General features: G+C 38.5%; 1 protein-coding gene across 1 annotated transcript in view; it reads left to right on the top strand.

Annotated features, from left to right (window-relative positions):
• The window catches only part of LOC125779386 (procathepsin L), a 323,484-nt gene extending 309,137 nt beyond the window's left edge, over positions 1-14,347 (top strand). The window contains exon 6 of the mRNA XM_049460724.1: positions 14,089-14,347. Within this exon, the coding sequence (XP_049316681.1) occupies positions 14,089-14,284 (196 nt within the window). The 3' untranslated portion in view covers positions 14,285-14,347. The remainder of the gene's footprint in view (positions 1-14,088) is intronic.
• Positions 14,348-15,508: the final 1,161 nt, after the last annotated feature.

A 15,508-nucleotide genomic window follows, 5' to 3' on the forward strand; every position in this document is an offset into this window, starting at 1 on the left:
TCCGGATAATTCTTCCTATTGAAAAATACTTCCACTGGTTTTGGTATTCGTATGCGGCGTTAAATATTTCTTTAACTGGATCGGTGTTATTTTGTTTAGCTAATGTTGCTGCGATTTCTATCAGTGTGCTATGTAAGTGCAACTGAACCGTTTGATGTCGAATGAGCTGTTGGCGTACGATTATGTGTTATATGTAGTCGTCGGTATAGTAACATACAAGTTATCGATGTGAATATACTCTCATTGTCGGTTTGTAAGTTTCTACAATATGGGTATGTACGAGGGCTGTCCGATAAATAACCGACCTAACCATGATGCACGCGACTTTAAAAAATTTTTTTTTTATTTTTCTACATAGTCTCCTTGTAACTCCACACACTTCTCCCAGTGATGCTCCCATCTCTGCAACCCTTCCAAATAGTACTTGGCGTCTTTGTCTGCAAAATACGAGTTCACGAAAGAGATTGCCTCCTCATTTGACGAAAATCTCTGGCCGCCGAGCGCAGTTTTAAGTTGAGGAAAGAAAAAAAAGGCGCTTGGTGCTAGATCTGGTGAATAAGGTGGATGGTCAAGCAGTTCGAACCGCAATTCGTGGATTTTCGCCATGGCGACTGTTGAGGTGTGAGATGGTGAGTTGTCTTGGTGAAACAAGACTTTCTTTTTTTGCAAATGTGGCCGATTTTTCGAAATTTCTTCCTTTAGCTTGTCCAATAATGATGCGTAGTATGCTCCTGTTATAGGTTTTCCTTTTTCAAGATAGTCGATAAAAATATTTCCATGGCTGTCCCAAAGAACACTCGCCATCACTTTCCCAGCTGAATACACAGCTTTAGGTTTTTTTGGAGCTGGTTCCCCCTTTTCAATCCACTGTTTAGATTGGTTTTTTGTTTCGGGCGTATAATGATGAATCCAAGTTTCGTCTACAGTTATCAATCGGCGCCAAAACTCGGTCTTATTGCCTCTAAACTGAGCCAACAGAGCGCTGGAAATGTTCATGCGCGCACGTTTGTGGTCTAGCGTAAGCAAACGCGGCATCCAACGCGCGGACAGCTTTCTCATGCCCAAATCTTGGTTTAACATGTGACAAACAGTTTCTTTTGACATCTATTATAATATGCACAGAAACTTTTTTTTGAGTACCTACACATACTAGTTACATATATAATATATGTTCTATTCCCTATGTGGAATATATCCATACTTATAGATTCTCCTGGTAGATTTGCTGTTGGTGTTCTGCCTATCAGTTGTTTTGTTGGTCTACGTTCGTATTTTTGTTCATAACAATTTGAACAGTTTCGTGCAAAGTTTTTGATTTGTTTCGCCATATCGGGCCAAAAATATTGTTGTCTAATTTGCATCGGGTTTTTTTTCTTCTCATTTCTATGCGCTCGGTTATGTGTATTTGTTATAATTTCCAATTGCTTGTTTTTGTCTGTTATGTCTTCAACTTGATTTTGTGCTATAAAGACCTTGTTGTTTAGACAATTTTTACTTAGTAGTGATTTCATTGTGAATAGTTCTTGTTCATCAATTTAATCGCGTTATTGAAATTAGGTGTAAAAATTTCTTCTAAGGTTTTTGTTAGATAGTCAGTGTTTTGATATTCAATAATATGTCTGTGATACTTAGGAAAAGTCGTTTGTGTTTCTTTTCTATTTCATTTAGTTTTCTTTAATATGATTTGATTCTTAAATGAATTTATCGTTTGTTTTGCGTATGTATAGTTTTCGTTTGGTGAACTACGTGTCGAGTGCATCGATTCGATTGTTGAAGTGTTAATTTTTTGTCTTGATAGTGCATCTGCTACTACGTTTTGATTTTCTAATTTTTATACTATTTTTGCCCCAGATTCCTGTATAAAATTTTTCCATCTTTTTGGTTTTATATTTGGATTTTTGTCCGAAATAGAAAATATTAATGCTTGGTGATCAATATTTATCGTTAAATCTGCTATACCGTAAATATAGTTCCTAAGTTTTCCTATAGCCCAGACTTTTGCTAATAATTCTTTTTCCGTTGCACAATAATTTTATTCTGTTTTTGTTAGTGTTCTTGATATAAAAAATGTAGGGTTCTTTTCTTGTGATAAAACTCCTCCTATGGCGAAATTACTCGCATCTGTAAATAAATCAAAAGGTTTTGAGAAATCTGGTTGAAATAGTTCAACTTGTTCTTTCAATTTTGCTTTAAATTTTAAATAGCTTTAATAGCTTCTTAATATAATTTAATTTCTTTCTTAGCTGACATTTTTTTATTTGTTATACCATTTTCTCCTTGTAGATGTATGATTAGTGGTTTTGTTATTTTGCTATGTCCTTGTATAAATTTCCTATAATATCCCGCCATACCTAAAAATGACCTTATTTCTTTAAGGGTTTGAGGTATTGGATACTTGTCTAATGTTTCTAGTTTCTTTGGATCTACCGTTATCCTATTATGTCCTAAATATTCGACATGATTTTTAATGAAGTGTGATTTTTCATCAGAGATTTTCATATTTGCTTTATGTAATGCGTTTACTATTATTTGGATGTGTTTAATATGTTATTCAGGTTTCGAGGAATATATTAACACGTCGTCGATATATACAAACGCAAATTTATTTATGTATTCTCGTAGAATGCTGTTTTTTCCCTATCTTCTTTTTTATCACAACTTGGTGAAATCCTGCTTCTATATCATTTGTGTAATTTATTTTTTGATTTTTGTTTTTATTTGTATATTTTAATTGTAGTGACGTGAAATCTATTTCTCCATTTAATTTTTTCAATCCACAAAATCCTATTATCATATCGCAATCTTTAATATCTTCTAGTTCAAAAAATGGTAAATCATGGCTTAACAGATGTATTATTTTTTTACTAGTCATGATGGAATATCCATGCATTGATTTTGTCCATACAAGATCTATTGATATACTCTTACCTATTCTGCATTTTTTTGATATGTAGTTATTTGTAGCGCCTGAGTCGATCATGATATTCACTTCTTGTTGTGTCGGACCATCCTTGAGTGTAAGTATGTATCGTCAGCTTCTTCCATGTGTCTGAAGGTTTGTTCTGGCAGAGGTTCAGGTTGTTGATGTGTGTTGATCCTTTGTATCTTTTGCGGAATGATGTTTCTGTTAGAGTGATTTCGTTTGTACCCACTGTTTCTTTGAGGTTCGTCAACATCCATGCGCTCTTGTGGAGGTTGGTATGTATTAAATACTCTTTGAGGTTGTGCATAATTGTAATTGTTCCTCGTTTGTTGCTTTGTTTGAAATTGATTTTGCCTGAAGTTGTTACTATGATGATTAGGTTGATTATATTGGTTTTTTGTCCATTAGTTTAAATTATTATTTTGCCATTGTGGTGTATTAAAATTAAAAGGGTTTGTCTTTTCTGGTATTATTCTACGTTGATTAGTTGGTCTTTGCCAAAAGTTATTTAAATTTTGTTTTTGGTTTTCGATAGGTCGTCTTAGATTTTTATTTTCACTAGTTTGTTGTAATCGTATTTCAATTTGTTTAGCACTTGTATAGGTTTTCATCAAGCTTTGATATTAATTAGATGCTAAGGCTGTTGCCAAATTTTTATCTTTTAATCCTTTAATAAATTGTGTAATAGATTCTTGTTTAATATATTTGTTATTTATTTCTGTTTTTAGAAGGTCTACTGTATTTTTAATCAGCTTCTTGTGTAGTGTCAATGTGTATTGGAAATAAGTGTCCAAGTGTTCTGTTGGTTGTTGTGCCAAATTCTTCATGTGTTCTTTTATTTCATACAGTGCGTTTGGGTCGTGATATATGTAGTTCGTCCAAAACTTCCATGACACTGTAGAAGTTCAGAGGTGTGTTGTTGCATTTAAGTAACTGCATGCCCCGTGGTTCTTCTTCTGAAGGTTGTAATGATATTGTAGAATTGAGGTGCGTTCTGGAATACATGGAGTGGTTCCATGACTTCCATTACATGTGATTTCCATATCATATATTCTTTCTTGTTTCCTTGGAAAATAGGTAATTTCTTTATGAATTCGATTTGTACATCTGTTACATTCTGGTATTGCATCGGGGCTTCTTCTAACGGGTGATTTTTTTGAGGTTAGGATTTTCATGCATTAGTATTTGACAGATCACGTGGGATTTCAGACATGGTGTCAAAGAGAAAGATGCTCAGTATGCTTTGACATTTCATCATGAATAGACTTACTAACGAGCAACGCTTGCAAATCATTGAATTTTATTACCAAAATCAGTGTTCGGTTCGAAATGTGAAAATCCGCTTTTTTATCGACAAATTTTGTTCAGCGATGAGGCTCATTTCTGGTTGAATGGCTACGTAAATAAGCAAAATTGCCGCATTTGGGGTGAAGAGCAACCAGAAGCCGTTCAAGAACTGCCCATGCATCCCGAAAAATGCACTGTTTGGTGTGGTTTGTACGCTGGTGGAATCATTGGACCGTATTTTTTCAAAGATGCTGTTGGACGCAACGTTACGGTGAATGGCGATCGCTATCGTTCGATGCTAACAAACTTTTTGTTGCCAAAAATGGAAGAACTGAACTTGGTTGACATGTGGTTTCAACAAGATGGCGCTACATGCCACACAGCTCGCGATTCTATGGCCATTTTGAGGGAAAACTTCGGACAACAATTCATCTCAAGAAATGGACCCGTAAGTTGGCCACCAAGATCATGCGATTTAACGCCTTTAGACTATTTTTTGTGGGGCTACGTCAAGTCTAAAGTCTACAGAAATAAGCCAGCAACTATTCTAGCTTTGGAAGACAACATTTCCGAAGAAATTCGGGCTATTCCGGCCGAAATGCTCGAAAAAGTTGCCCAAAATTGGACTTTCCGAATGGACCACCTAAGACGCAGCCGCGGTCAACATTTAAATGAAATTATCTTCAAAAAGTAAATGTCATGAACCAATCTAACGTTTCAAATAAAGAACCGATGAGATTTTGCAAATTTTATGCGTTTTTTTTTAAAAAAAAGTTATCAAGCTCTTAAAAAATCACCCTTTACAACAATAGAGTGGAAGTTTCGCTAGATTTGTAGTTTGGAACATCCTTGTCCTTTCTCCTTTCTTCGTCAAATTTCGAGAACTGAGTCTGAATGTAGGACATTATGTAGTTTTCAGGAGTGGTATGGACTGTAGATGAAGGATTTATATCCTCGTTTGGCATTGCCTGTTTTGCTCCTTGACTCATTTTCTGAGTGTTCGTCTGCGCTAAGGAAGATTTAAAGATTTTGGCTTTCGTTGCTAAAGATTTCAGCTTAAGGATTTAGATGTCCTTCTTTATGCGCTTCGAAGATTCTTAAGGATGCTGATGTCCTGTGTGCGATCTCCTCCTTCCCATCAAAGGGTGGTTGAGCCCCCAGTTAATTCATATACTTATGAATGGTTGAAAAATATATATTTTCTTTTGCAGAATAAGATCTTTATTCTTAGAAATTCACATACTTAATGAACATGTTTTCGTATTATGCTATGGGTTATATAACGGGTGATTTTTTTGAGGTTAGGATTTTCATGCATTAGTATTTGACAGATCACGTGGGATTTCAGACATGGTGTCAAAGAGAAAGATGCTCAGTATGCTTTGACATTTCATCATGAATAGACTTACTAACGAGCAACGCTTGCAAATCATTGAATTTTTATTACCAAAATCAGTGTTCGGTTCGAAATGTGTTTCGCGCGCGTGTTTTGTTCAGCGATGAGGCTCATTTCTGGTTGAATGGCTACGTAAATAAGCAAAATTGCCGCATTTGGGGTGAAGAGCAACCAGAAGCCGTTCAAGAACTGCCCATGCATCCCGAAAAATGCACTGTTTGGTGTGGTTTGTACGCTGGTGGAATCATTGGACCGTATTTTTTCAAAGATGTTGTTGGACGCAACGTTACGGTGAATGGCGATCGCTATCGTTCGATGCTAACAAACTTTTTGTTGCCAAAAATGGAAGAACTGAACTTGGTTGACATGTGGTTTCAACAAGATGGCGCTACATGCCACACAGCTCGCGATTCTATGGCCATTTTGAGGGAAAACTTCGGACAACAATTCATCTCAAGAAATGGACCCGTAAGTTGGCCACCAAGATCATGCGATTTAACGCCTTTAGACTATTTTTTGTGGGGCTACGTCAAGTCTAAAGTCTACAGAAATAAGCCAGCAACTATTCCAGCTTTGGAAGACAACATTTCCGAAGAAATTCGGGCTATTCCGGCCGAAATGCTCGAAAAAGTTGCCCAAAATTGTACTTTCCGAATGGACCACCTAAGACGCAGCCGCGGTCAACATTTAAATGAAATTATCTTCAAAAAGTAAATGTCATGAACCAATCTAACGTTTCAAATAAAGAACCGATGAGATTTTGCAAATTTTATGCGTTTTTTTTTAAAAAAAAGTTATCAAGCTCTTAAAAAATCACCCTATATTATTCGCTAAGCTGTTAGCATATTCATGTTTTGTGGTTGAGGTCTAAAGTCTAATTTTATTATTTATTGTAAACAAGTGCTTATCATGCGGCCTATGCATGTCTCGCATTCGGGTATGGTGTGGTATGAGTTCAAAGTCTTGTGTTTGATACTCTTGTTTATTTGATTAGGGCAGAACTGGCTTTATCAGCGTTTCTCATATACTGGTATTAACTCGCACGCGACACTTTCGAATTATCGGCGTTTTTCGGCACTTTTTAAAATTGCGATAGACAAAATTACGTCTGAGCCGCACAAAATCACCAACTTTATGAAAATTTGCGCAATTATTGACACTTCAATTATATGTAAAGTTTAAAACATATTTACATGTGAATACATAATATATTTGATTTTGGCACAATTATCGACACTTGTCAATTTGGCCAATTTGAGTGTAAAGCTCAATACTTATTTACATATGATATATACAAAGAACATGTAAGAAGAAGATTTTTACAGGTATGTAATATGTAAATATTTATTTGATTTTGGCGCAATTATTGACACTTGTCTTAATGTACAAAATTGGGCCAAAACGAATCAATGAAATACATAATAAGGTATTCAGACAGAAACCTGTTAATTTGGTAAAAAAAAGTTTTGTGCAGATAGTGATTCGGTGGTTGGATTTCGTAACTGAAAAACTTTAAAGACAGCTGAAGAGCCAAAAGTAGAATTGGCACTTTACGAATGGTTCAAATAAGAGCGTTTTAAAGATACTCCAATTACAGGACTGATACGAGAAAAGGCTAAAATATACCAAACAAATCTAAACATTCGTTCTGAGTGTGAATACTCCAAAGGGTGGTTGCAAGATTTTAAGAATAGACATGGAATAAAAATACTTAATGCTGAAGGAGAAAAATCTTCAGCAGACTATGTAATTTCCACAATGTTTAGAGAACAATGAAAATGAATATCAAGGCAAATCTTACCAGTGAGCAATTTTTAATGGAGACGAAACAGCTCTTTTTTAGAAGTGTTTGCGCGAGAGCACAGGTTAAGCGTGGGTAACACAACAAATATTTTTTAAACGGTTTAACAAAAACTTTGTGCCCAAGGTAAAAGAGCATCTTAAGAAAATCGGTCTTACGGATTATAGCAAACCTTTTCTGTTATTGGACAACTGCCCAGTACATCCAGACGTTCTCAATTTTAAGGCTTACGTCCTTGATCCAACCGATGAACAGTGGTCGATTCCATGGGCCAAAAATAAAAAAATAGAACTTAGAAATTTGGCACTGTATGTATCAAAGCTATTTTTTAAAAAACCAATAAAACTAACGGTAAATATATTTTTGCTCTATCCCATTCGTAGGCGCTATGAATAGCGAGAGAAGTGAGACAATAGAACGTACATATATACAATGGAAATAGCTTAAAAATTATCTGTTATAATAACTTAAATTGTAATATAAAAACGTGTTTAATATCCGTAAAATAAACTGAATATTCAGAAAAAAGGTATACATATATACTATATGTTTAAGTATACGGTTTTTATGCAATAATATGCTGTTTTACTGATTTAAAACTATTGTTTCACAAGTGACCTTTTGAGTAGTATGTTTTTTTTATACCTCGATTTAAGTTATACAAAAAGTTGGTCGATTCCACCTAGCTCGCAATTTTTTGTGTTTTTGTATTTACTGCATGTATGGAGGATGGAGTCATGTCAGTTTACGCAAGTGAGGAAAGTTCACTGATTGCTATTCACCTAGGAGTGGCCAGAAACGATTATTTTACATATTGCTCAAGCAGCTCACGACTTCCGGTCCTTGAGCAAGTATCCTCTGGGTAGTCAAATTACATCCGTATGAAGGCGAGGGTTATGCGCTGGGTTTGGGACTCGCCACGTTAAAAACGCCCCCCAATGAAAAGGAACAAAAAGCCTCGCAAGAGAAACCCTCCTTTTGATGACGACCGTGCCAAACGAAATAAGGATAACGATTTAAGATGCACCTGGAATGTCTGATCCCTTAATAGGGAAGGTGGCGCTGTTCAGCTGATTGATGTCCTTGTGAAAATCAAGCCCAACATCACCGCCGTCCAAGAAATGTGATGGACGGGACAAGGACTGAGGCGAGTAGGTCCCTGTGGCATTTACCAACCAGATGTAATAGACGGGAGACACGTTTCCCATGTTTTAGAAGTGTGTGCGCTGTGGGGCCCTAACATGGACTCAGACCACTATCTTGTTGCAGCCAAGATTCACACTTGACTCTGTGCAGCAAAATACTCACGTCAACAAACACAAGAAAGGTTCAATGTCGAGTAGCTGCAATCACAACAGATTGCGGAACGATTTTCTACTCGACTTGCACTCCTGCTTGTGTATGTATAATGCCAGGAGAAGGCGAAACCGATTCCTCAATTGATGACGATGGAGTGGACGTTCCATTGGCCGACCATGGAGAATTTATTTATTTATTTAGTTACTTAAGTATGGAGGATGGAGTCATGTGTAGAAGTTCACGCAAGTGAGGAAAGTTCTCTGATCGCCATTCACTTGGGAGTGGCCAGAAACGATTCTTTTACATATCACCCAAGCAGCTCACGACTTCCGGTCTTTGACCAAGTATGCTCTGGGTAGCTCCGTTTGAAGGCGAGCTAAAGTGAGAAGGCGAAATATCCCCTACTTAGGGTTGTGCGCTGGGTTTGGGACCCGCCACGTAAAAAAACTCGTAAAAAAACCCTTAATGAAAGACAACAATCAGCCTCGGATGAGAGACCCCCCTTTTGATGACGACCATGGCAAACGAAATAAGGACTACGAATTGAGGGCATGCACCTGGAATGTCCGATTCCCTTAATTGGGAAGGTGCCGCTGCCCAGCTGGTTGATGTCCTCGTGAAAATAAAGGCTGACATCACCGCCGTCCAAGAAATGCGATGGACGGGACAAGAACAGAGACGAGTAGGTCCTTGTGACATTTACTATACTGGCCATATAAAGGAGCGCAAGTTTGATGTTGGATTCGTGGTGGGAGAGAGACTCCGTCGCCGAGTACTATCATTCACTCCGGAGAATGAACGTCTAGCCACAATCCGCATCAAAGCGAGGTTCTTCAACATATCGCTGATTTGCGCCCACGCCCCGACGGAAGAGAAGGACGATGTGACCAAAGATGCCTTTTGTGAGTGCTTGGAGCGCATTTATGAGAGATGCCCCCGCCACGATGTCAAAATCGTGCTTGGCGACTTCAACGCAAGGGTGGGCAAAGAAGGTATCTTTGGCACTACGGTCGGTGAATTCAGCCTCCACGAGGAAACATCCCCAAATGGGTTGAGGCTGATCGACCTCGCCGGGGCCCGAAATATGGTTATCTGTAGTACTAGATTCCAGCATAAGAAGATACATCAAGCTACCTGGCTGTCTCCGGATCGAAAAACCACCAACCAGATCGATCATGTTGTGATAGACGGAAGACACGTCTCCAGTGTTTCAGATGTGCCTGCGCTCCGAGGTCCTAACATCGACTCGGACCACTATATTGTTGCAGCCAAAATTCGCACCCGCCTCTGTGCAGCAAAAAACGCATGCCAACAAACACAAGGAAGTTTCGACGTCGAGAAGCTGCAATCACAACAGACAGCCGAATGATTTTCTACTTGGCTTGCACTCCTGCTCTCTGAGAGCACTCATCAAGAACTCGGTATAAGGGAACTGTGGGACGGCATTTCAAACTCCTTACGTACAGCTGCAACCGAAACCATTGGTTTTCGGAAAGTGCAAAAGAACACCTGGCACGACGAGGAGTGCCGTGTCGGAGCGGAGAGAAAACAGACTGCCTACCTTGCAACGTTGAGATCGACCACAACACGTGCGGGATGGGATAGATACCGAGAGTTGAAGAGGGAAGCAAGACGCATTTGTAGACAGAAAAGGAAAAAGGCCGAAATGCGTGAGTACGAAGACCTTGATAAGCTGGCCGACAGGGGTAATGCTCGAAAGTTCTACGAAAAGATGCGGCGGCTTACAGAAGGTTTCAAGACCGGAGCATACTCTTGTAGAACCCCTCAAAGTGATCTAGCCACCGATGCCCAGAGTATACTTAGATTATGGAGGGAACACTTCTCCAGTCTGCTGAATGGCAGTGAACGCACAGCACCAGGAGAAGGCGAACCCGATACCCCAATCGATGACGATGGAGCAGACGTTCCATTACCCGACCATGAAGAAGTTCGAATAGCAATTGCAAGCGTGAAAAACAACAAAGCGGCAGGGGCCGATGGATTGCCGGCTGAGCTATTCAAACACGGCGGCGAAGAACTGATAAGGTGCATGCATCAGCTTCTTTGCAGAATATGGTCGGACGAAAGTATTCCCAACGATTAGAATTTAAGTGTGCTATGACCAATCCATAAAAAAGGAGACCCCACAATCTGCGCCAACTACCGTGGTATTAGCCTCCTCAACATCGCATATAAGGTTCTATCGAGCGACCAGATATTCACCATGCGCCAAATCTTGGAAAAGACCCGTGAATGGAGAATCGACACTCACCACCTATTCGTCGATTTCGAAGCTGCTTTCGACAGCACGAAAAAGAGCTGCCTTTATGCCGCGATGTCTGAATTTGGTATCCCCGCAAAACTAGTACGGCTGTGTAAACTGACGTTGAGCAACACGAAAAGCTCCGTCAGGATCGGGAAGGACCTCCCGAGCCGTTCGAAACCAAACGAGGTTTCAAACAAGGCAATTCTCTATCGTGCGACTTTTTCAATCTGCTGCTGGAGAAAATAGTTCGAGCTGCAGAACTGAATCGAGCAGGTACAATCTTTTATAAGAGTGTACAGCTGCTGGCGTATGCCGATGATATTGATATCATCGGTATCGACACCCGCGCCGTTAGTTCTGCTTTCTCCAGACTGAACAAGGAAGCAACGCAAATGGGTCTGGCAGTGAACGAGGGCAAGACGAAATATCTCCTGTCATCAAACAAACAGTCGTCGCACTCGCGACTTGGCTCCCACGTCACTGTTGACAGTCATAACTTTGAAGTTGTAGATAATTTCGTCTATTTAGGAACCAGCATTAACACCACCAACAATGTCAGCCTGGAAATCCAACGCAGGATTACTCTTGCCTACAGGTGCTACTTCGGACTGAGTAGGCAATTGAAAAGTAAAGTCCTCTCTCGACGAACAAAAGCCAAACTCTACAAGTCGCTCATAATTCCCGACCTGCTATATGGTGCAGAGGCTTGGGAGAAAAGTTCTGCGAAAGATTTATGGTCCTTTGCGCGTTGACTACGGCGAATATCGCATTCGATGGAACGATGAGCTGTACGAGATATACGACGACATTGACATAGTTCAGCGAATTAAAAGACAGCGGCTACGCTGGGTAGGTCATGTTGTCCGGATGGATGAAAACACTCCAGCTCTGAAAGTAGTCGACGCAGTACCCGCCGCGGGAAGCAGAAGAGAAGGACCTGGACTCGCTTGAAATATCCAATTGGCGCCACGTAGCGAAGAGAAGAAACGACTGGGCTATAATCGCGTAAGCGGTGTCTACGCCAGTAAAGAAGAAGACTTAAGTGTATGAACATTAGTTCTTACAGACTAATAGAGAACAAAGATTTAAATTATAATTCTAAAATAGTTAAATTACAATGAAACATATAGATAACTTAAACTAAACCAACGAGACAACGCTGAGGAGTATTGTAATTAATTTACCCTAATAAATAGTGATAAAAAGATATTTTCCATTAATTATATTGAAAACAAATGAAAGGCAGCGAACGGACCGTCGATTTTTTAGTAATTTAAGATGTAAAAGCCGTAAACGAGATGTATATGATGGTAATGGGTCAACAAACTTTAAGGAGCACAGAGCAAATTTAAGAAACATCTTTGGAATGCGCTAAATCATATTAATTGACGACAGCCAATATGGTCTCCAAATGAACACTGCGTACTCCAAAATAGACCGTACTAAAAATGTATACAGTAATTTTACCGTGTAGGGGTCCGAAAAATTTAAAGCACAGAGAATGACTTAGAAGTGATATAGTCGATGTGATTAATGAAAGAAAATCTATTGTCAAATATTAGCCCAATATCATTGATTTCTGTTACGCATTTTAGGACGCAATTAGATATATTATAACTTGAAGATAAGATGCTACATCGCCTCCCATACGATATCTGAGAACATTTAGAATAGCAATTACCCGTCTGAAGAACAACAAAGCGGCGGGGTCCGATGGATTGCCGGCCGAGCTATTTAAACAAAGCGATGAAAAACTGATTGGGAGCATGCATAAGCTTCTTTGTAGAATATGGTCGGACGAAAGCATGCCTAACGATTGGAATTAAAATGTGCTCTGTCCAATCCACAAAAAGGGAGACGCAATCTGCGCCAACTACCCGTGGGCTAAGCCTCCTCAACATCGCGTATAAAGCTCTATCGAGCGTATTGTGTGAGTGATAAAAGCCCACCGTCAACAAGTTGATTGAACCTTAACATCGTGGCTTTAGACATGGCAAATAAACACCCGACCAGATATTCACCACCCGTGAAAAGAGAATCCACACACACCACCTCTATGTCGATTTCATAACTGCCTTTGACAGCACGGAAAAGAGCTGCCTTTACGCCGCTATGTCTGAATTTGGTATTCCCGCAAAACTGATACAGCTGTGTAAACTGACGTTGAGCAATACTAAAAGCTCCGTCAGGATCGGGAAGGACCTCTCCGAATTATCCGAGTGATATCAAACGAGGTTGCAGGCAAGGCGACTCCCTATCGTCACCTCCCTCCCTATTCTTCAATTTTCTCTTGGAGAAAATAATTCACGCTGCAGAACTGATAAGATCGATATCGTTGGCTTAAACAACTGAGTTAGTTCTGCTTACTCCAGAATGGATAAGAAAGAGAGACAAATGAGTCTGGAGATGAAGGAGGGCACGACGAAATATCTCCTGTCATCAAAAAAATAGTAGACGGACTCACGACTTGGCAGAAATTTCGTCTATCTTGGAACCAGTATCAACAGCAGCACCAATGTCAGCTTCGAAATCCAACCCAGAATAACTCTTCTACGGACTAAGTACGCAATTGAGAAGTACTGTCCAGCTCTGAAAGTATTCGACGCAGTACCTGGCGTGTGAAGAAGAAGTAGAAGAAAACCTCCACTCCGTTGGAAAGATCAGGTGGAGAAAGACCTGGCTGCACTTGGTATCTCGAATTGGCAGAAAATTGCTAAAAGAAGACATGATTGCCGCGCTGTAAACTCTTACAAAATACAAGCTACAGGTGTCCTAGAAACTTCCCTTCTTCTCTGGGGAATTATTTACCTAATTTTAATTTTCTTTCACATTTTTGATATATCTTACGAATTGACTAATATTTTACCGAAAACCGTTTGCTATTGAATTCGAGTTACATAAACCCTGTTTAGGTATATTTAATTTAAGTCCTCCAGAGTGCATTGAGATCACATCATAAGAGTTTATACTAAGGTCGACCAGATATGTAAAAAATATTCACAGAAATGCCTGTGTGTACTTCTAACAAATTTCGAGGGCATCAAATATTCCTTTCTGAACCCCTATGCTTTATTATTTGTTTAATTCATGAATATTCGTTTTTATTATTATTTTAGTGATGGCATTTATGATGACGATTCTTGCTCTTCAGATACAGTTAACCACGCTATGCTTATTGTGGGCTATACCAAACATTATTGGATCCTCAAAAATTGGTGGGGCGAAATGTGGGGAGAAGATGGTTACATGCGCTTAAGAAGAGGTAAAAATTTATGCGGCATTGCTAATTATGCGGCATATTCTATTGTTTAGTACTTTTGAAGTTGGATCCTGTAACTGAAAATTATTTAAGATAAATAAACACAAATACAAAACAAAACGAAGACAAGTTCCTTAATGCTTTTGAAAAGAAATAAAGATCAATTTTCTTATATATTTAAATATATTTGCGTCACACTGATTTTTTAATGGTGCCACTTTATGGAATAAAATAAACATAAACAAGTAATGAAGGGCTAAGTTCGGGTGCACGATAATGCTAATAATTTCAGACCTATAGCATAGGCGTGATAAGCCCCCTGTAGTTATCACTAAAATGCCAAGAAATCTCGTGAATACAAAAAGCTAATTAACGATAATTCGCTGATTAATTACACTGTGATAGTCAAAAAAAAAGACAAGACCAAATTCGACGGTTTCCCCCTATTTCGGGTCCTACGAATCGAACTGCATCATTACTTTTTTGAGTTACAATCATGGTTTCATACAAAAATTTTTGTTGAAGTTTTTCATCAAAGTGGCCCATTGTAAGAGAAAGGCACATTTTTCTTCGGTCTCTAACTTTTTTAATGTTGACTTTTTTGGTAAACCTTCTTTGGCAAAGCTTCTCAGAATAAGTCCGTCTTTAAGTTCTTAGATGACTGTAAACCCCAAAATCAATTTTTTTTGTGTCCTTATAGCCAATATGTCGAAAAAACTGAAATTTAATCCATTTTTTTTAATGTTTTTTCCCTCACGTTTCGTCAATATTTTAATTTACCCTTTGATACTTATACATTAAGTGACATCTTGTAATAGTAAGAAACTTACGCAAAGACAACGTTCTGAACAAACTAACCATTAGAAAAAAAACTTAACAAAATTTGTATTTTTTAAAAAAGCTACACTAACTATGTTTGTGTGCTGTTTTATTTTTTTTTTTTGTATCTTATAAGTGTTATTAATAAGTATCATAAATTTGTACACAGTATTTAAATTAAATTTAATAAGACTCAGCAAGCAACGAGTCAAGCTTTTAACCACTGCACTGATAAGAAATAACAACAAGTAACGTTTGAAAGAAACGTTAAATGCTTGCCTAAGAGTCAAAATTTAAGCATAGATTGCAGTATTTAATTTGACTTTGACTTCGCGGAAAGAACATTGTTTTAGTGCCTTGTATATTAAGAAAATAAATTAAAATGAATAAGTGTCCAATTGGCCTATCGTTGTTCTGCTACGTATGTGGAAAATTTACAAGCCCTCGGAGTAGGCGCA

This window comes from Bactrocera dorsalis, chromosome 6 (assembly GCF_023373825.1).
Source record: "Bactrocera dorsalis isolate Fly_Bdor chromosome 6, ASM2337382v1, whole genome shotgun sequence".
In the NCBI taxonomy this organism is placed as follows: domain Eukaryota; kingdom Metazoa; phylum Arthropoda; class Insecta; order Diptera; family Tephritidae; genus Bactrocera; species Bactrocera dorsalis.